The sequence below is a fragment of the Drosophila willistoni genome (genome assembly GCF_018902025.1).
Source record: "Drosophila willistoni isolate 14030-0811.24 chromosome 2L unlocalized genomic scaffold, UCI_dwil_1.1 Seg72.1, whole genome shotgun sequence".
In the NCBI taxonomy this organism is placed as follows: Eukaryota; Metazoa; Arthropoda; class Insecta; order Diptera; family Drosophilidae; genus Drosophila; species Drosophila willistoni.
Window position 1 is genome coordinate 3,857,383 of NW_025814049.1, and position 22,905 is coordinate 3,880,287.

The 22,905-nt window shown below is 33.0% G+C and overlaps 1 protein-coding gene across 1 annotated transcript; it reads left to right on the forward strand.

Annotated features, from left to right (window-relative positions):
* The first annotated feature begins 382 nt into the window (after window positions 1–382).
* Window positions 383–16,603, forward strand: LOC6646270 (protein kinase 4). The gene is made up of 5 exons (XM_023177897.2): window positions 383–841; window positions 11,106–11,154; window positions 13,058–13,190; window positions 14,314–14,429; window positions 14,657–16,603. Coding segments are annotated over exons 1-5 (2,247 nt in total). The 5' UTR covers window positions 383–839.
* Window positions 16,604–22,905: the final 6,302 nt, after the last annotated feature.

Here is a 22,905-nt window from a genome sequence, read left to right on the forward strand (position 1 = left end):
AAAAATCGTCTTGAAAACCAGTTCAAAAATTAATATAATACTAATTAAGCCAGTGCCGCAAAGCCAAAAAAAATTACAAAAATATATAATCAATTAAATTTACTACAACAAAAAATTAATATATTTTCAAATAATTTTTGTGCAAAAAATTTTAATGCAAATTTGTTTCGAATAAAATACAAAAGGAAAAAAAGTGTCGTGCAATATTAAACCACAATATATATATAAAATATAAAGAAAAATTATACACAAAATATACAAATATATAATCGTATATAAATATTGTATTACAACAAATTACATATTGTTTAATCAGTAGTACACAAATACATACATAAATACACACATATCAAAACGTAAGAAGAAAAACGAAGAAATTTTTTTTTGTGTCTCGGTTTTTTTTCTCTTTCTTTGAAAAATTATATATATATGGCATATTATTTGTTGCTATTCGCGGTGTAATTGAAAATTTATGTCGCGTCAACAGTTTTTTTTTTGTTGCTGTTTTCGGGCATCTACATATGTACTACTCCAATATAACTTATGAGCTATATGAATTTTGATTTCCGTTTGGTTTCCAATTCGTGTCAACGTCAACTACAACAACAACAACAACATCTTCAAGAACAACAACAACAACAACAACAGCGACTTCATTGTCATCTTTAGCAAAACATAAATCTACAAATCAAATGTACGATTTTGAACGAGTTTGTTATTAAAAATATATATAAATATATACTTATATATTATCAACTATAACACGCACAACAGACCCATGTTGGATTATAATTTATACCCTTAAATTTTGGGGGCTACAATGCGGCCAGAAATATACGATGTAAGTAATCTTCACTTAAATTACAGTCATAAGATCTCTATGAAATTCATGCCATCAAAATTATGTGGAATTATGTCTAGAATATTCACGATTTTTATTTCTTTTTTCTTTCTGTGGTTCATTTAGACAAGAGATCATAAATATTATGATCTAAAACAATCTTTATGGCATTTCAATTCTGATTCAAAAGCATTTGTCATATGTAATGCTTACGTTGAATTATGAAATTATTTTTTGAATATTTTATCTCAAAAGAAGTCTTATACAAAAAATTTGGCCATATAAATTTGTTAATCACTTACAAGGGGATATATAATATAATTTTTTTTATATAAAACGCTGAAATGTTTAAACTGTTACGTAAATTTTTTTATGGCATTAATTTTTTTTGTTTAATTCAAATATTTTTGGGTTGCTTACAAAGTTAATTTACAAAACAAAGTTAATAAACAACGTCAAACATTGTCATAGAATTCATTTATTTTCAATTTCAGTAGTTTTTTAATTGCTTAACACTGAACTTACTTTTAAAAGTTGATAAAAAAAATTTGTAGAAAATTTTGTAGAATTGAATAATAATGGGAATACCCCAAATTTATTTTCTATAATAATAAACTATATCAGTAAATCATATTATTTATAGCTAAGATATGGTTTTTAGAATGTTAATATAGTAAGAAGAAGTCTAAGAATTTTATGGTATTTTTGAAAGGTTCTTGAAATCACATTTAAAAAAAGTTTTTAAACTAAGTAGCGTTGTAATTTTTCTGTCTTATGGCTTAGTTTCTACTTTTCTGAGAATTACAAAGACTATAATATCAAACACAAAGTTCGGTAAATCCGATGAAGCTCAGGTTTTCAAGTTTCATGATTGTAAAAATATATTCAATATATTTGTTTGTTAAAATGGTTCTTCAAACTAACCAAAAAAATAGTTACAACGTTTCAAACTAGTTGAAATCAAACGAATTTTTTCTTGTCATGCTGATAATTATAATTTAAGTTAGTGTAACTTTTAGTCAGCAAAATCTTCAAGTTGATATACCCATTTTCGGCAAGGGTAAGACAAAGATTGAGCCACCACGTGCATAAAAATCAAAGGAGGCAAAGAAAAACACGCCATATGAACGAACAGAAACCAAACTCAAAAAGCAAACCCAAAAACCAAGAGCAAAGCCATGACATGACCTGTGTTTTGCTTTGCTCCCTTCACAGACACACACACACACACACAAAGGATATATGTATGTACATATATATATAAATGGATAAATGTTCGACTAAATATCATGCCAAAAGTAATTTCACTTAAAAAGCAATTTTCAAATACACACATAAAAAAATGAAAGAAAGAAAAAAGCACAACAATTATATGTTTTGAAACAAGAATTCAGTTCTGAGGTCCAGTTCGACAAAAATTTATAACTTGTTATGGCTCTAACACATGCAAACTGTCAGGATAAATCTTAGTTGTGTGTGCGTCTGTGTGTGTGTGTGCAACCCCTTTTTGCCCATTACCCATTAAGGGGTCGCCAGTTACTGCTGCTGATCTCACAGGACATTTACCTGAATCTGATTGCCAGCGAGTCATACATAAATCATCCAACCCCCTCCTGCCCCCTGCTTAACAACAAGAACTTTTGAAATTTTAAACAATTTTTTTGGTTTTGCGCAAAAAAAAATGAATTTACAACTTTTTAATGCCTCCCACTCCAATTATTGTTTAATTCTAATCTTTAGCGGACTTTATCAAAATCCAATTTCAATCCATCCATAAAACAAGTTGTAAGAAAAAGCCACGCCCCAGCACCACCAACACCACCACTCATTGAGGTGGTTCGGGGAGGGGAAAGATAACAAACTTTACTGTAAGAAAAAAAACTAGACAATATTTGATTTTCGAATTTTTCTCACTTATTTTTTTTTTTTTGTGTTTATTAATTAAAACGGAAATACAAAAGGTAGATAAAAGAAATGATAACATTTGGGAATAGCCAAAGACGAGGGCAATGATAGAAAATACTATTAAACTATTAACTATTGAATTATAAACCCTTTCAAAAGAGAGAGAGGGAGAGAGAGAAAGCGAAAGAGGGGAGCCACAATCTATCTTTCCCTTTCTGTCTACGCAACATTTTGTTTCTTTTTTTTTATTGATATTTATTGATTTGGCAAATCACATGCTTATAGTAAATCATAAATAACCTTTAATGACTTGGCATTATTGTGCAGTTTTGATTAATGCAATCAATGAAGATCGTATAAACCAAAAATGAACTCTAAGGACAATATATATACCCTTTAAATTAGATGAGAAATTCAAGAATATAAAAAAAAAATGACTTAAAGCTTAAGGAATAAGGAAAAGTGGAAATATTTAGCTTTAGAAATCAAAGAGTTTAAGATTGAACTAAAGTATATATAGAACATATATCCTAAATGATTAGAGGCATAGTTCTTTAGTTAAGTATATAGAGAAGGAATCCTCTTTCCTAGAAGGAATCAGTAGTTTGACATATATAAAGATCAATTTATTTTGATTACAGGGTATATCAATAACGACTTTTCGAATTAATGTATTTTGAATAATTATTTGCACTTTTTAAATGTATTTTTAATCTTCTATTCAACTAACTGTTGTTAATGCAAAAAAAATCTCTATATACATATATATATGGATTTGTATAAGACTTCAAGTTTTTTTGTTTAATTAGGTTACGCGCGGGTGGCAAAAGCTGTCGAGCAGGGCAAAGAAAAAGGCAAAAGTCAAAAAAATAAATATATATAAGAAAAACAAAAACCATAACACGTAGAAATATAGGTACATATACATATATATATATAGACATATATTAATATAGATGTGAATAATTGGGTTATTATTGGTAAAGGCTTGTTGAGGTTTTTTTTTTATATGGAAGTGACGGAATAAAATATCACTCATATACAATAAACGACCTCAAAAGTCACGTTTCATGTGATGATGCTAATTATTGGATTATGATTATTATGATGCTAGGCTAAATATTTATATATGTATATATATAAGTATATAACGATTTCTTAGTCATTCCCTCAGTTATCTTGCATTTGGCATACCAAACGACATTCCATGTAATTCAGACCCCCCTCAAATGCTTGATGATAGATTCATTCTTTTGACATTGTAACCTGTTGATTGGTTTTATTTTCTATTTGCTTTACAAAAAGAAAACTTTGTTTTTTGTTTTGCTCTTCATTTCAATTTCAAGTCGCCAGTGAGTGTAATTTAATCTGGCTCCCAATGTCTGGCTAATATGTCGCACGCCTAGGCTATATGTGGGTATTATTGCCTGCTTCATTTTTAATGGCTGATTGAGGGCGATTTGTGGGCGATTTATTGAATTTTAGTTGATTGTTTATATGGTTTTATGCGTTTATGATTTGAAGCCATTAGAGGCAATGTGAGTAATCCTCTATATAAGCTTATCGAAAGTTCTTCTACAAAACAAAACGCGGGTTGCCTGGGACTAAAATTTAAGCTTTGACTTGAATACACAACATAATGATTAATATTTGGATCAAAGTCGAATGAAGAATACTCTTTTTCAATCTATCATATGAGTTTCTGAATAGATCTTCAACTCTTAGTAACATCATTTCTATAGAACATTCTATCAGTTAGATCTTTTATTCATTTCAAACCTTTTGAAGACCAATAGAAAATGCTTTTTAGAAAATCTTTCCTTTGCCTACATCTTACTATAGTTAAGACTACCCTTTTACGTTTAGAAAGGGTATACACAGAACCTAACTTCGCATATGCCTCCACATACAAACACACACACACACACAAGTACTCGTAGTATAAACGATTGACTGCGACACCGACTACAACTACAACTAAGTGTGAAGACGATGTTTTCAGTGTTTTGAAAATTTTTATCTTATCATGAACACGTTCAAAATATACGTAGACAGAAACGGTAGAACTCCTACTACTAATACTAATACTACTATGGAAACATTATACTACGCGTAGTATAATTTTCCATAATATATATGTAAGTTGAAATAAAATAAAATAATAACAAATGCGCCGAAAAGCGTTCGAAACAAACTTTTTTTTTGTGTTTTATTGTCAAGAACCATGCGGCGGCCCTCAAGTGTTTGTTTTGCTTATATTGTTTTTTTGCGGGTTGGACAATTTGTGTGTTTTTTTTTTTTGCTTATGGTTATAAAACAATTGAATTTTTGTAAGAGAGAGAGAGAGAGAGAGAGGGAGAGGGGTGGGGCAAGGGCCACGGGGCGTGGGAGATGTCAATGTAGTTGTAGATAAATTATGCCAAAGTTGAAAACGTGGGTTGTAAAAATGTTCAATTTATGCAAATATTTGCATTACAAATTACCAACTTGCCTCGTTACCCCGTCCCGCCCTCATCCCATCAAGCCATTGGCTAGCCCATCAACCATTGGTCACACAGAGTAACCACATCCGCCCTAAACCACCCACCCACCCAACCGTTTATCTTTCCCATTGGGCCCTTTGTTACGTCTTTTTCAGCAGAAGCAGCCAACAGCTGCCAACTAGAGATCGACACTTGCACCTGACCTACAAAAGTGCAGTGGTTGTTGTTGTTGCTCTTGTTGTTGCTACTTCTGCAGTATTGTGAAAAACAACAAACACTCCCACTTTACACATACTTTATTGTCTGTGTGTGCGTGTGTGTGTGTACACACACTGAAATCACAACACGAAAATCCAGCTAAATTGTGAAAGTTATCGACAACAATATTGATCAACATTAATGGGGATTTAACTCAAAAAAAAAGTTAATTCCATGAGTAAATATCTGCATTGTTAAACATAAATCGAGAATAGTTAATTTTAAGTGGGTTCTACCAAAGAAAATGAAAAGCCTGAGGTAAATATCTTCATAAATAGTCAAGAATTCATAACTCCAGCAAGAAGAGTTTGGATTTGCAAGGTTTTCCAATTTGAAATTTAAAAGATCTTTTAAAAGTAAAAACTTCATATTTTATATTACGCAGTGGAATACCCTTTAATTAAACTAAATTTTGTATTTTTTTCAAAAATCATACAATTATTTGTTTAGGTTTTGCACTTTATATCTCATGAACTCGTAACGAACTTCTAAAAATATTAATTTTATCAAAGAAAGCTAACAAAAGGTTAAAATATTTAGTTGAGAAATGTAATATATTTGAAATAATATATATAAATAAACTATTTTATTAATTATAAAATTAGTTTTCTAACGTGAAACAGTTTTTATTTGGTTATTATCCATTCATCCATCAATTAGCGAAATACATGATATCTTTATTCTGGCGGTCCTCTTGATATATATGAGAAAGAAAGAAAAAGATGCCAGGTCAAGAGATAAAGTTTCAAAACCAGTTAAAGTAATAAATTACTTTTTCTCATTTCGTTTCTAAAAAAATTTAAATAAATTTTAGTTACTTAAACTTTTTTTTTCAAACTTTAAAGTCCAAAAGAACGATTTCTTAATTGACAATTTTAAGACCATATTTATTCTGATGAAATGAATGAAAATTTTTCAACTTTTTAAGGGTGCAAAACAGATTTCTAATATTTGTATATATATATATATATGTAAGTAGTTGGTAATTGATGATATTTACAAATACTTATTGTAGAAAATAATTATAGCTATTTTGTGTACATGCAATTTGCACTGACATCAATCGGAATCGAATTCAATATCAATAATTCTCAACTGTCCCGTATGGTTTCATCACATTTGTTGTATTTAGTATCAGCTTTTTTTATTTCCAGAAAAATACATTGTAAGGTGTCACATTTGAGCAGCTCAGCTGGGAGAGGTTTAAAGAGATAGCTCCGGGGGTAGGAGAAGGGACTACCACTAATAGTAGACAGTCGCAATGCACTTGTCCAATGTTTGCCTTGGACTTGCTACTTCGTCTTCTTCATCATCATCATCATCGACGTTTGTCTTGCTGTCTGTGTCTCTGTCTGTCTTGATTGATATTGACACATTGGGAAAGTTGCCTAGCCTAACAAAAAGGTATTTGGCCCGTTGCCACTTAAGTAGCTAAAATGTGAGTAGGCAAGGAAGGGAGGGAGGGGGGTGGAGACGAGGCTCTGCGGCTTAGGCATTGGCAGTGCTGCTTATCTGGCTTATCAGCCCATGCAGCTGTCGTTCAAATCGCATTAGATATATACACACATACAACCCCTTTCTCAACTCTCTGTGTGTGTGTGTGTGTGTAATTTTCACGCCTGTTTCAGAATTATGCATCAACAGGGCGCAAAAAAGCGTAAAGTACGTAAAAAAGTAAAGTAAAGTAAAGTTGTGAATGAGTTAATGAGCCAAGATTTGTGTAGTGTCACGACAGACAGTCTATGATACGATGTGGGAGAAGATTCGGTGGGGAGTAGGGGGAGGGCATAGCCTTGACACTGTGTATCTATTTGGAGTATCTAAGTAGTTGTCGTGTGTGTACGCATGTATCTCTTAACAACATTTGCTTATCTCTCTCTTTCTCTCTAGTGTGACTGGGGGGTGCACTGAACCCATTCCATTGTGTGTTTTTAGCTCTTCTGTTTCTGTTTCTTTTTTTGGGGCGTTGCGCTATTTGCGCCACAAGTTCAAGTGCCTGAGGCTCGCCCTGAGGATGGAGTAAACAAAATAGATATGATATATCAATGGAATGTGGCCAACTTTATACATAGTTTCCCAGGAAAATGTGTCTTAGCTAAATTGGATACCCTCTGCCCATGTAAGTCGAGCTTACAATTACAATTGAATTCCTAGGAAATGTTTCGCATATTTTCCCCTCTAAAAGCCATTTAGATGTATTTATTTATATCTGGTGGAGGAGAACCTTCTGCTTGAAGTTAGTTGAAATTTCCAGTGAAACAAATAAAAATGCACAGCCACGTTTGGTATTAATTTTTACAGCCGTTGGGAGTCGGAATTGGTTATACGGAGTAGGGTTGATAAGTGAGACTGAGACCAAAAGGGGGTGTTGGGTTAGGGTTGTTGCAAGGTGGACGATGTTCATCATGATGATGATGATGCAAGAGTATTAAATAACATCGGTTCGACGTAAAAGTATTTTTGTTTGGTTTATTTCGGAGCAACCCCTAAAACAAAAGCGCAAAAATTGAAATTGCATTAACTGGCAAAACGGTGAGGGAAAGATTGCATGCATGTATATATATATATATATATTGTGCAATTTGTAGGGTGACCAACTCCACGCACAATTAAAGTTACAAAAAAAAGGAAAGCGAAAACATTTCACACTTGAGAGAGACAGAAAGGAAGAAGGGAGTTTTTTGTAACTGTAATTATTACGAAGCGATTACATGATTGATGGCCTCTGATTTTGCGGCCGAGCTAACACACACGTGGCAGCAATCAGAAGCTACTTAAGGATTTCGGTTTCGCTTACCAAAATGTGAATACCCTCAACAACAAAAAATGGGGCTATCGTTATGTCTTTGTGGTGCAAAATCTTTTCTACCTCCGTCACATTCAGTTTTCTAGTATTTATTTATTTTTAATTTTTTTTTCTTTTTGGTTGTCTAATCTAATCGTTGTCACATTCCACAGATGCCAAATTGCAAATCAACAAGTGGGCTAAGGTCCATGGAATATTTGTATATGTATGTATGTATATGTATGTGTATACAATACAACAAATAAACCACGTGCCCAAAACTAGTTTCGACTAAATCAATATTAACTCTTATATGTATGTTTGTTTATCTAGTGGCAAATGACAAGTTGATTTTTTTTATTTTCATTTTTGCTGGCGTACTTCTTGCTATTTACGTTCGTATTTATACTAAATACTTAAATTTAATCGAATGTACAAAACTAATTAAGACTAAAGGGGGGGAGGGAAATGTGCCTGAGCGATTAGATAGATAGACCAACTGCTCTTAAAAAGTGTTTGAGATTTAACAAGTGACAGGTCTCCTTATAAACGAATTGCAAAAAGATTTGACTACAGATTTTAAGGATCAAAGCTTTTATTTAATATGTGAGAAACAAAATGAGCTTAGATAGCATCAAAAATATAAAAGAAGAAGATCCTTAAAGCCAAAATTTCCTAGTTTTTCCATAAAATATTGCTTTAATTCTGAAAAGGATCAAAGCTAAAGATTATGAAAGCTTTGAATGCCTTAGATTTTCTATAAAAAAGTAAATAATAGTTAACACATTTAACTAATGCTTAAATCTGGAATAAATACAATTCTAAATGAAATCTTTAGACTTCAAAAAGAAAAGGTCATAAGTCTATAAAATTCCTGTAGAATCTTCAATTGAGCTTCCTCAAAACATTCCAGAGGATCAAAGCTTTGTTGCTGAGCACAAAAAAAGCTCATTAGACCTTGGTTAGAGACCCACATAGGTGGTCCTTAAACAGAAATGCTAATCATTATTCCAAACACATTGTGTCCCTATATTTGCCTGTCCCTTTTGGGCCCTCTGTTGCTAACCCTAACCCTAACCCTGTCTCTACTACTTAAAGACTTCATTCAAGTTCTTGTGCTTCTGTTGTCTGCATACCAAAAAGGTAATTATAAGTCGCATTGTAAAGGAAACGAAACGAAACGTAGAAAAAAAAAGTAAAGCACACAAACACTCAAACAGACATGGACACAGATACAAAACGAAAACAAAAAAAAACACCGACATGGACGCAGATACAGATACAAAAAACCCACTTGGAGCCATACACAGTAGAGAGACAGTAAGTAAGGTGATATCAAATTACATACATGAGAAATGAAAATAGAAGACAAAGTTGAGAGACAGAGACAGAATGTGTTAGACTGAGAGCGACTCTTTTTTTTTTTTTTTGAGTTGTAGATGGGCGGGTCATCTGGGCTTTTGTTATGGGTATTAGAATTCGGTTTCAGTTTCGGTTTGCGGTTGCTAGACCTCAGAAATCTGGCGCTAGAATAGAAAATGAAAAGAGGTTTACATATATTATTATTTCAGGGGAATGTCATGAAATGTGCTTAAAGTGTTTACCTGAGGCACAACATGCATTATACACATGTAATAGAGCATAATGAAAATCAATCAGCATGTTTCGCTAGAAACCTAAAATATAAATATCTGAACAGTCAGCTTTTTTTCTTTTTTTTAGTCAACTCCCCCAATCGTAAAATCCATGAATTTCATAAGAAAATCAACAAATTAAATCGAATGCAGAGCTAAACATAAATTTTTGACTAAATTGCAAGCTCTCCACTTAATTGCCAAGAGGCAAAAGAACCAAATCAAAATCGTCTCATAAATATATATAAATATATATGTATACATGTGTATGTAGATTCATTGAAATGGAAGTTTTATTGTCTGCTGTGAAATTGAAAAATGATAAAAATCGGCAATCGGCCAAAAGGCATTTGATTCTTGATTCCTCGTTTCCTAAAATAAAAAAAGGGACTGCCCACTGTGAGAGCTAAATGGTTTAGTTCGCTTTTTGGGATTGCAATTTGAATTCTACTTGCGCCTCCTCCTTACCCCTCTGCCACTCCCCCTCTCCCACATATTGCTCTCATATTGATTTCTTTGGCTAAAGTGTGCGATTTTCACTTTTCAAAAAAAATATATAAAAAAACAGCAAAGACCTTCGTCTCAAGAAACTACCCTTCTGGTTCTTGTTCTCAGTTCTTTTCTTTTCTTATTTTATTTTTTTTGTTTTTGTAGTTCAGTTCAGCCTTAAGCTGAAATCAATGACCTTTTGGGTCTGTCACACGTTTTGTGGGGAGAGAGAGAGGAGACGACAGAAGGAGAAGAAGGAGGGGTGGGATTAGTCGTGAAACAAAATATGCAAGTCCAAGTCACTCTTATAGTTAAAAAGCCTCCAAAACAATAGTTGTTCAAATCAATCGATAGAGAAACGTTTTCTTGGCGTTTTTTCTTCTCTTTTTCCAAGTGGCCACTTCTTGTTGTTGGTTTTATTTTTGTTTTTCATATATATAATATAAATATATATATATATGAATGACATTGACCATGCATTGTATGGAAAAGGGCTAACTCAGTAAACTTATAGCATCTCATCAAAAATGTTTTGAGTCATGATCTCAGACGGAAGTTGAAATGCGAAACAAAACATCAAAATTAATATGAGAAATAATATTCAAAATTCAATATACTATATAATTATGCAAATATTTTAGTTGATTCATAAGTCTATATATGAATAATGTGAAATTCATTTCGTCTTTTTTTGTTTTCATATTTTGCAGGTTACTACAGTTCACGCTGCCCAATGTCAGGATTATTTTTATACCGATGGTAAGTGTCTATATATAAATGTATATATAATTTAGCATTTCATAGTGGGGTATTTTACTATATACATATATTCTTGATCAGCGGTTTATCAGTGACTTGATTCTATTAGCTCTAGGGCAACTCTTTCTACGACAAATCAGAAAAGAGGTTCTGGGGCAGAAAATAGGAAACCTTTTCAACATAAATTGAAATATTTGAACAGCTTTAAATTGATTTAAAAAAAGACCACAATTTTTAAAACTTTTTCAATCTCAAAAAATGTTATGATTTTTTTTGAAGACTAATTTCATTTTGAAATCTTTTGATTAAATAATAATAAATCTTTTTTGCTATACTATCATAATATCATTCCTCAAAGCTCGAATTAGAAAGGTCCAAACTTAAAACAATGCGCAAGTTCGAAATACAAAAACAAAATAGTAATAAATTTTGAAAACCATCTGGAGATTGTCAATTTCAATTACAAAATCTGAAAATTGGTTTTCAACACTCCACTTCCAAAAGAGTAAAAAAAAACGACGAAAATAATTATCATGAACAAAAAGTATTTAAGGCATTCCGCAGAGATCGGATCAAGTGTATGTAATCACAAATGAAGAGTGAGGGGGAAAATATTTTGAGTTTTTTTTTTTTATCTGAGTGCTGCTTGTGGAGTGGCTCTGGCTTGGCTGTGGGTCCCCACTTCAAAATAATAGTAATAAACGAAAAATAATAATAATTATTACATTAAAAAAAAACGTCATTGAACTATGGAAAAGGTCGCTGGCAAAGCAAACACCACATGGAGAGAGAGAGGGAGAGAGGGAGAGAAAAAGCTACAAACAACTGACATTCTGTCAACTTTACAACTGATGAAATGTGTTGACAAGCTGACAAGTGTTGGAATGTCTATAGGAGGAACTTCAATCGATTGGTTATGCTACAAAAGTCACAAAATGCCAGCCACTTAAAAAAAAACGAAGAAAAACTCGCGGACGCGTGGTCAATTAAAGTGTTAGTACCTTGTACTTAAAACAAAAGCCACAATAAGCTCTGCCCATATAAATATTTTTAGCATTGCAGCTAAAAAAATATCTAAAAATATCATCAAAGTTAAGGTAGTGCCGTGTGCTGTAACAAATGATATATGAGGATTTGATCTAAGCTTTAAGAACCTTATGAATTGATGATGATTTGCACTCGTTACGCTATTTTTATTATTATTTTTAAGGCAAAAAATAACAAAAAAAAAAAAAAAAGAAAAGGAAAGTCTCCACCATATTGATTATTGATAATTTTTGTGATATCATTAATATATTTTGGTATGTAAATTGTTTTGGTTTGCTGCTGCCTCAGAAACGTGTTATAGATAAGTCTGGCATGAGTTAGACACGTGATTTCATGGTGGGTTAGTGGCACAAACTACATTCTCTTTGGAAACTTGTTGCCAACTAACTAAGAATTTTTATAAGGGTGAACCTTAGTATCTTACAATTTAGCCATTTTGTTGTTTCGAAGAAGAGCAAGCAGCTGGGTTTAGTTGAATAGTTTCACGTTGGGCGCCAATTATCAAAAGCTTTGCATTTAAGTTGAAAAACGCATCTGGGATTGGTCCTTAGCCCATAACAGAAAGAACACACACAGACACACACACTCAAATGCTCAGAGTTCCCATAGGTTTTAATGGTTTTCGTTGCGGCTCAACTTTGACCATTAAAAACGTTTATGGTGTCACATGTGTTCAGCTGGCTTGTATAGGCGGGGGAAAAGGGGGGGAAAAAAAGCTTATCGTATTAATGGAAATTTATGGCATGTTCCAAAAGGGGCTGCCAACTAGGATTAAAGCAAATGTATCTGTATCTGTATCTGTATATGCATTGGTTTATTAATCACAATCGTCTATCTCTCTCTCTCTTCCTCACAGGTAATGCTTGCTCTTGTATTAACAACATGCGCAAAGACGGACGAATATATATTAACATTGATGACCCACAACGATCGTGCGCTGCACATCAACGCGCACGGCAAAGTTACCGCAGAGGACATCTCATTGGCACGTAAGTTCTACTTATTGATTCTATATATCTTTATATGCATATAGATACAACAGATGTATATAGATAAATTTTCATTTGGCATTTCAATTAAATTGGCATTTATTTTGAACTCTGTCTCGGTTTTGTCTGTCTCGGTCTGTGCATATTGTGTGCTTAATTAAATTATTGGTAATTTAATATTTGATTGATGTTATGAACCGCTCTCAGTCTCAGTTTGTTTGGCGGCGCCATTGCGGTTTTTGCTGTTTGATTTCATTTCATTTCGTTTCTTTTTTCTTTCATCTTATTATTGTGTTCTGTGCGGTTTTTCCAAGCCGTTTGCATCAAGTTCAGGATCGTAGTATTTAAACTAGGTTGATCTCTAAATGAAAGTGACAACTATTAAGCAAAAAATTCCTTTACAATAGCTCACAAGAGCAAAAGAATGCCCATTTACCATAAATTAATAAGTCAAACACATTGTCACTTTGGCATTTTATCTAATCAGTTTGAAGTAACTAACTTTGTCGAGCTACCAAACCACCAACTAACTATCAAAAGTGTACTGGCGGGTTAGAGGTGGATGAAGGGGGGGAATACTTGAAGCTTAAGCAATTTGATCGATTTGTTATATGTTTTGTTTTGGGGCGTTGCCTTTCGTCCATATCAATTGAAGGTCTTCCCTAATAGGCGGCATGCCTCGAGAACGTGGCCAAAGATCGTCTAAAAGCCATATCGAATCCATAAATGCTTAACACATTTTCAGGGTTAAACCTCTTAGTGGGAGGAGTTATATGTACCTTCTTAATTAATGCCAAAAAGTTCAACGACTGTTTAGATGGGCATTCTAGTAATTTAACTACATACACACATATTCATTGATAACCAGACACATACCACACTTCGAGGTGTAGCATGTGCTTGTTATTTGACGCCACCGAAAAAAAAAACTAATCAAACCTTTCATAACTTTATCGAAAACCTTTCAATTAATTGGGTTATCTCTAAGTGAGGAACTCCCTTCCATTCCCCTCGCATTCTGTTTGCCATAAATCTATTATTTACTTAACATCAACTTGTTTTATTTTCTAATAATTAATTAAATTTGATTTGTGTTTCTCTTTTTTTGTCTTTCCATGATTAGAATCCTTCAAAATGGACAGTGTTGGCGATGCACTGGATCCAGATTTCAAGATCACAATCTATGCCAAGGATGTGAATTACTATTTATGCTTTCATCAAGGACGACTTGTTGGAAAGGTAAGCAATAATAAATAAGTTTTGTTATAAATATAGATAAAGATTCTTTAGTTAATAGCTAACTTGAGCAAAAAGTGAGCTTAGTCTTTATAGATGTTCAAACTTGTTCAAAATTTTAGTTCGGACTCCCCCTAATATACTTAAGCGCTCAATGAATTTACCTCTAACAAAAAGTTTTCTTTTCCATTTTCTTTGTTTCTTCCTCATTTTTTGCTTACTTTCTTCAGAAAAACGCCACAAACGATTGCCATTTCAGAGAGTCAATGGATCGGGGTTATTATCAGTATAGAAATGCCTACAATGAAGAGCTGCGTGTGGGCATTAAACGTAACTTTAGACCAATTGGGCCTAAGGATAGAAAAAGGTTGCATCGCCTGAAAAATGCTTGCTTTTTCTTCTATCGTGCCGAGGCCAAGGATTTTCGTAGTAAATTGTCAAGAACGAGAGCAACATCAACTACTACTAGTACGTCAACAAGTACGACTACAACAACAACAACTACTACTACAACAACAACAACTACCAGTACAACAACAACAACCAGACCTACAACAAATACAACAAAAAAATTAGGCCCAGTGTCGGGCACAAGACGTGTGAGAGTTAAACAGCGTCGCCCTGCGTCGCCAACAACAAGTATTAATAGCGATAGTTCTACTAGCAACCACAACACCAACAACAACAAAAACAACAATAGCCCTAAGTCCTACAATCAAGCCAACAACAACAACAACAATAGCCTTGATGATGAACTGTTACAACAGGACATCATTAACAGGAATCGCAAACGCTCACAACATCGCCAACAGCAACAGTTGCAACATCGCCAGCGTCAAAGAGAGCAGCAACAGCGCATTGCCAAGAACAACAGCAACAACAAGAATCACAATAATGTTGTTGCTGTTGGTGCCATGCCACAACCTAAAAATTTGGAGGTGCGTCACCATCATAACAATGCCACATGGATGGAACGTCGTCGTCGTCGTCGCATGCAAAGACGCCGTCAACAGCAATTGGAACGCCAACAGTTATTGGAGGAGAATGAATTCACATCCTCGTCGTCGGCTTCCGTTGAACATTTACCCACGGCCTCATCGTCGGCATCCTCATCGTCGTCATCTTCATCGACAGCAACTTCCACGGCATTGACGGCAACAGCAGCCTCATTGGCGCCATCGGCTCTCAATTTGATGGCCATGTTGGCGGCAAGCCGTCGCAAACGTGGGCGTAGAAAACGTTCAGTTGCCGTTGCTGCCGCAACAGTGGCAACAAAAAATGTTGCAGCATCGTCTGCCGACATGCAGTTGGTTGAGTCAACGACAGTAAAGCAGCAACAGCAGCAACAACAGCAGCAGCAGCAGCAGCAGCAGAAGCAGCAACAACAACAAAATGAATACTCAAACACCTATGTTAATAGTAACTTAAACCTAAATGTTAATAGTAATAGCCATATTCTTAATATTGCAATACCTGCCTTGCCAAAAAACTACAACTACTTGTACAGTAACGAGCATAATAATTATAATAATAATATGAATACTAAAAGTAGCACGACTGATTCTAGTAGTTTAGACACTAGCACTAAGTTCGATAGTCCAAATAGCCATAGCCATAGCCCTAGCCATAGCCATAGCCGGAGTGCGTTCAATACAGAGAATATTGACAATAATCATAAGCAATTAAACGTTCGAATTGATAAGAAGAGCATAAATCCTGTAGACATTTTATCTACTACAGTCGATTATCATTATAATAATTATAATCATATTGATGCTAATACCCAACAAGAGGAAGATGAGGAGGAAAAAGAAGAATATATTGATGAAGACAAAGAGAAAGGTGAGCACGAAGAAAATATTGTAAAGCATTTACTTCGTAGCCAACAGCAACAACAGCAACAAGAACAACCTAATCTTGATAATTTAAATGCAAATATTAATGTTGTTAACGAGAATCAACATCATCATAATGATGATGAAGAAAATTATAATTTGCTGCTGTCAAATAATAACCATAATAGTAATTATAACGAGCAATTTGCGAATGACGATGAAACGATACGAATTGAAAATAATAAATATGAAACACATATAGTACAATACAAACATGTGGTATTTATTTCAACAAAAAAGGGAGGGACGAGTTTGGGGGATTGGTTGTTTCTTTTGGCTTAAAACGCTCAACTTTTGTTAGAAACCAAGGTAAATACTTTTCAGATGCCTACTAGATAAAGCTTTATTTCGTTTGGCTTTAACCAATCGAACTGTGATCCAAACCAAAGGACACTTTCTAGATGCATAGTAGATGAAGGTAAGTTCTACTACTCAACTCATATATGTCCTTAAGGAAAGCATCTGATAGTCTTTTAAGCAACTCTTGTAACTAAATTTCTTTTCTTAAACGATCGAAGTGTATAGCAACTGGTGACAAAAATGGTAAAGTACAAGTTTTAATATTAAGTAATTTGGATATCCTTATAGTGGCCTTATAAAGGCCTTAATAGAGACTACAACTGCATTTCAAATATCATCTTTCTGATAAAACCTCTACTTGGATAACGATTGGCTGCTCCCAAAGTTTAACAAACCGACAAAAAATGGCAAAGTTTGGTAAGCGATATATAATAAATAAATAAATAATTTTCTAATTTTTATGTAATTATGAGAAACTCGTTTTTAAATTCAACCATTTTTTGTTTAACTTTTTAATCTAATACCTATTGTAAAAGAAGACGAAAAAAGTATTTTGTATACCCAACCTATTAAAGGCCATAAGGAATAAGTAAGTATTCTCATTTGTTTACTCTATTCAAATTTAAAAATATTAATATTTAAACTTTTAAATATTAATTTATAAGACACAATTGCAAAATTTATGTAAGTACATATGTATACATATGTATTTATACTCTTGTTTGATATCCATTTTAACATTCGAATAAACCGTTCGAGAGTTGAGATGTGGATTGTTCAGTCCCAAACCTCTGGGCTATAGGTAGGTGAAAAGTAATTGATTATTTACTCAAAGACCAAAAATATTATTTATATTAAAAAAATGTTATATTGTCATATTGTAATTCATTACATTGCATTACAGAAATTTTTTTAGAATCAATAGATACAGTTTAAACTGTTTATATTGGTGTTAAGACCCATCATGTTATTAACCAAATTTTAATCCAATCTAATGTCATTTCCATAATTTTCCAATACATTTAGAATACAGATAATGCATCAATATTTATACCTTTATTATATTTTCTATGATTTATTAAAGACTTTTCGAACAAACTCAAGTTTTCTAATCCCAAAAGTATGTAAAAACTTTCAAATCATCTTTGTAGATTCATTGGATTAGAGAATGATAGATTGATTGATTAAATCTAGACACGATTTCACTATAAAATTTTCCACTTTATAGAAGTTTCTGTGACCTTTTCATTTTTTTTGTTGTTGTTGTTGTTGTGTTCAATTTGCCGCCGCTTGCCGGAAACATTTTTAGCTAGCCTTCAAATATCTTCACAATATCATAAAAATTCAAATTGCTAATATGAAAATCATGTAACAATTGATAAGAATCTAACAACAATGTGACAATGTCTAAATCTGACCTCAATATGTCGGAGATAAACATAAATTAACATCTCAAGAGAGTCACAAAGATCATAAGGCAAAACGCGTGGGTGCGATCGCATATACATATATTTATATATCTGATGGGAAACTATGAGTAGGTATATAGCCACAGTAGAGTTTGATAGATGTTCGACAACGGTAGATGTTGACATGAGAGCATAAATCATAACATACACAACAAAAATTAGTATTTCATATTAATTTATGTAAAGTACAGAAGATTTATGGCTTGTCTGGCAATAATTAAGTGAAAAATTGAAGAAAACATAGAGAAGAAAAAAAAAAACACACACACTAACATATTAAGAAAAATTGACAAAAAATGTGTGAATATCTATAGTCTCTTTTTTTTTGCTGCTGCTGTTGCCCGCTGACACATATGCAAATTGGCTAAAAGTGCGACTGACCCAAGAGATTTATCAAGTCGGATTTTGACCAAAACAAGAGACTGGCGCCGTCTGCGCACGCCAAAGCCAAAAAACTCCACAACAACAACGAAAAATGCTGCTAATGAAATTTTATTATACACTAAAAGTAATAATTTATAAATTTGTTTAACAAAAAATAAATTTGTTAAGCAATCAATTTGAAAAATACCTAAAGCAAGTGGCCAAGTTTTTTTTTTCTACCATATGACGATGATGAGAAGAATGGCAACGTTGGAGTTAGGGATGAAGTACATGTAGTAAATTGATTTAGTTTGGAATTATATACGCATATAGCGATTTGTTTTAGAATTCTGACAAGCAAATATACTCGGGGTATGGAATGCTATAAGAAAGTTGGGTTGGTTGATTACAAAAGTGCACAAAGCAGATATATTTCTAGAAGAACTAAGAAACATATTTGGCCTTTTTAATTCGATTTAAATTTTTGTAGGTCTCTCTTATGATTCGTTAATGTAAATTAATTGATTGTTAAATGTAATTAATTTAATAAACAAATCATAAAAGATATCTGCGTTTGATAAGCTGGCAAATGGTTTGATTATGATTTATTCCTCTATATATCGTAAAATCTAGCAAAAACGACGATCGATTCAAAAAATCACAAGATGAACTTTAACTTTTCCACATAAAATATAGTTATTAATTGTCACAAACTTTAAACGTTTTCTCTTTGATCAAAATTTAGCCAGAAGAAAAAACTAAACTATTTATTGTGTGGCCTTGACCTTTTTTTTTCTCTTGCCTTGAAATACTTGTAAGGTTCTGGCATGAATCATGAAGGTGTAAAATTTTAGTTAACTAATGGAAAGGATCAGCAGGGATCACGTCCTTTAAGCGTAGGAATGATAAATATATTCATTGAATGTTATGTAAATTGATTTATAAATTTATTTTCAACGTATGGCATAAGTGTATAAGCTTGGTGATTTTAATGATCTCTATTTCTATTAATTATTTTCTTGGTCATATATTTCTTCTTATATGCGCATGCTTAAGTTTATGTCTGCGAATTTTAATTCACTAAACGAATTAAATAAGATTATAAATCAATTAGCTAATTGAAATATTAATTAGTGAACCAAATTGACTTTAATTAGACATATATATCAAACAAATGTATGCAGTAATAATGGGATTATTTGGGTAATGGCTGGTGATTAAAAAATTTACAGGGGGATAAAATGCAGAAACTGAGACAGTCAACTTGACCGAAAGATTTAAGGTAAGTTTTTTTTGTATCATTTTAATTGTTTCAGGGAGGAAAAAGCCGGTTATGCCCTTATATTTTAGGGATGTTGAGCTTTGGAGTTTGAATTTACATTACATTCTGAGTTCTGATACTAATACTTATATAGATTCATTACTTCCACATGTGGTTTAGGTAAAAAATATGCAGAACTAAATGAAAGATTATCAAGAGAAATAACTTCTTGTGGAAAGAAAACACTTCTTCGATAGGTAAAATACTTTCGATTCCAGAGAGTTCTATTCACAGAATAAGAATTAATGCTGTAGGGAAAATCTTAGTTAATGTAGCAAATAGTCTCTTAGTCCAAAAAGGATATATAATGATAAAAAGACAAAAAATGAAATGGTTCTTCTTTTAGACATATTTACTTAAAAAATTCATTGAGTTATTTTTTCGCCTATTCTAAACTTCCGCTTCTCTGAATGGTAAATCCAGGCTTGAATCATGACTAAATATTGTTAATTTTTTTCTACATTCCTATATGGTTGACTCGCCTGTCTTGTGAGATTTTTTGAAACCAGTTCCCCCCGATCATTCAAAATATGTAGACAGTTTTAATGTTAAAACTTGGGGATTTCAAATGCCCTAACACACACATGCACATCATCTGTATATCTAGTATTTGTATATGTATTATACTATGCCAAACGAAATTAGCATGACAAAAGTATCTCAAACACAACACGAAAATAAAAAAATGTATCTCATAAGCTCACATTTGCTCAGTGATTTTCAATCGAATCTATCACCTGTTCGCTGTTGCTTACTGTGCTTTGGAATGTGATAAATAAAATATATATCAAATAAATAAATATATATATAAAGTAAGTATTTATTTATATATTTCTTTAATTTCTATATATTTTCTATATCTCTTCGTTGCGTTTGTTGACTTTTGGCATTGCTCGAGTCTCCCCCTCAAAAAAAAAAAACGGTGGCGCCTTCCACAGAATTTTGTGGTTTTTTTGAATGCACGAAAGAGAAAGAAAGAGTGAAGAGTATGGGGTTTAAGGTGGGGAGGGATTGTTTATTAGCCAAATTAGCGTGTCAGGTGAAATTTAAGCAGATTTTTTGGTGTGTCGCTGTGTGTGTTTGTGTGTGTTTAAGCATCTCGGCAGCTGTTTATGGGAAAATGATTAGATCCGCTTATAATTTTTTGTGTTACTTTTTTTTTATGCGTTTATTTTTATGACAGTTATTCTAATGAAGAAAACATTTTAAGCCGCTGCTTAAATGACGGAAATGCCTCTCTGCTTTAAGCCAAGTTAGATGCCGTCCCTCTCTTTCTCTCTGCCACTTTTTCTATGTGTTTGTGATGGCTTTTTTATTGTAACCATTTTTCAAGTGCAGGCTTAGAGTCTGTCGTCAGTTTTGGTCGTCAGTTGTTGCCATTATGAGGCATTAGATGGGGGCTTAATTTAATTGTTGTGAATTATAAATGAAATCTGCATAAGAAGCAAAACTGTTCAAACCTTGTTTGCTGACATGGAACAAAAGGTACAAATTGTTGTTGACTTAATAACCAATAGGAACCAAGGAAAAAATGAAAGTAAATCAAGTTTTCATCATCAAATAAGTAGGCAGAAAGTGAATTTTTAGATACTATCGAGTGATTTTAATTGAATTTTCTTTTTTTGTCTAAACAAATGTTATGGAATAGTAGAAACAAATGAAAGTAAGCTTCAAGAAGTAGGCCGCAAATGAGTCTAAAGAAACTTATTAAGCTAATTTGTTTAATTTTCATCTACTTGCCATTTATTTTAATTGTTACTTGTGAAATATTTAACATCAACTCTGTTAAAATTACTTTGTTTAAAAGTTGCAAGTAAGTGAGAGATTTATGGCAACTTCTGGTTTATATTCATTGATAAATGTTTAGAGTTTTGTCATTAGTCAAACAACTTAAATGGGTTTAAGCAATTTTCAGAACTCTTTTTAGTTCTTAGTCATGGTAAAAATTGATTGAAACACCTTTTAGAACGTTTCAGTTAACCTCATTTTCGGCTCAGTTTTAAGGGAAAAGTTCTCTCAAAGACAATGGACGTTTGATGAGCTAAACAGTTAGCAAGTAGGTTACCAGGTAGACAGCGTCAACGACTTTGGAAAGGTGCAAAAACTTAGAGCCCATTGCACAATGGCAACAACTATGAGGAAGGTCAGTGTGTGGTTAATTACTGACAAGTCGAACCCAATTGAAGGAAAAAAACAACAACAACAGAAAAGAAGAAACAGCTCAAGTCCAACAGCAGGCAGTCAGTCAGTCAGTCAGTTAGTTAGTCAGTTGTCTGACACCCGCACAGGCAAAAATTTGTTTGTGTGTGTATGTGTGTTTCTCGATGAGATGAGTTAATGGCGATGGTGATGGTTGATGTCGATGGACATGGACATGGACAGGGACACAGTTGGGTTGTTAGTAGTTGTTGTTGTTGTTGTTGTGGGCATTCCATCATTTCCGAGAGTTTGTTCGTTTTTGGCATGACCGTAAATAGAGGTAAAAAGAGATTCAAGTGCAACAAGTTGTTGCTGTTGCTATTGCAACTACTACAAGACACGAAAAAAAATAAAACCTAACTGTGTATGCGTTTTTATGACTCTAGTCATCTATGATTGTGGGCGTGGCACTTGTTGACAAATCATCTTGACACCTTCGACTGTCATAAAAATGGGTTACGGACATGATTTGCAATGCAATAAACTTAATTGAGTGCGCGTCAGATTTTAATTTTAAATCCACCATATCTGAATACCGGTTCCAACACAATGTATATATATATATACATATATTCATTCTCACTCATATATGTATGTACCTATATATATGTATACTCAGTTATTTGAATACCTTTTTGCAAGAGTATCAAACAAATAAATAAGAATTCGCTTTATTCTAAGGCGCGAAGTCGTAAACGCTCGTTTGATGCCGTCATGGGTTAAGATACGCAGCTTTTAATACTCTATCCGAGTAGGGTATGTGTATGTATGTACGCTAAGGCGAAGCATATACTTATATTTCTATGAAACATCTAGTGATCAAAACATTTAATTGAATATAATCACATTTTTTCAGCAGCTGTAGTTCTAATTATGTTTATGGGCATAATCGATTCGAATCTCCTAATCGCATTTCCATATATGTATATAGG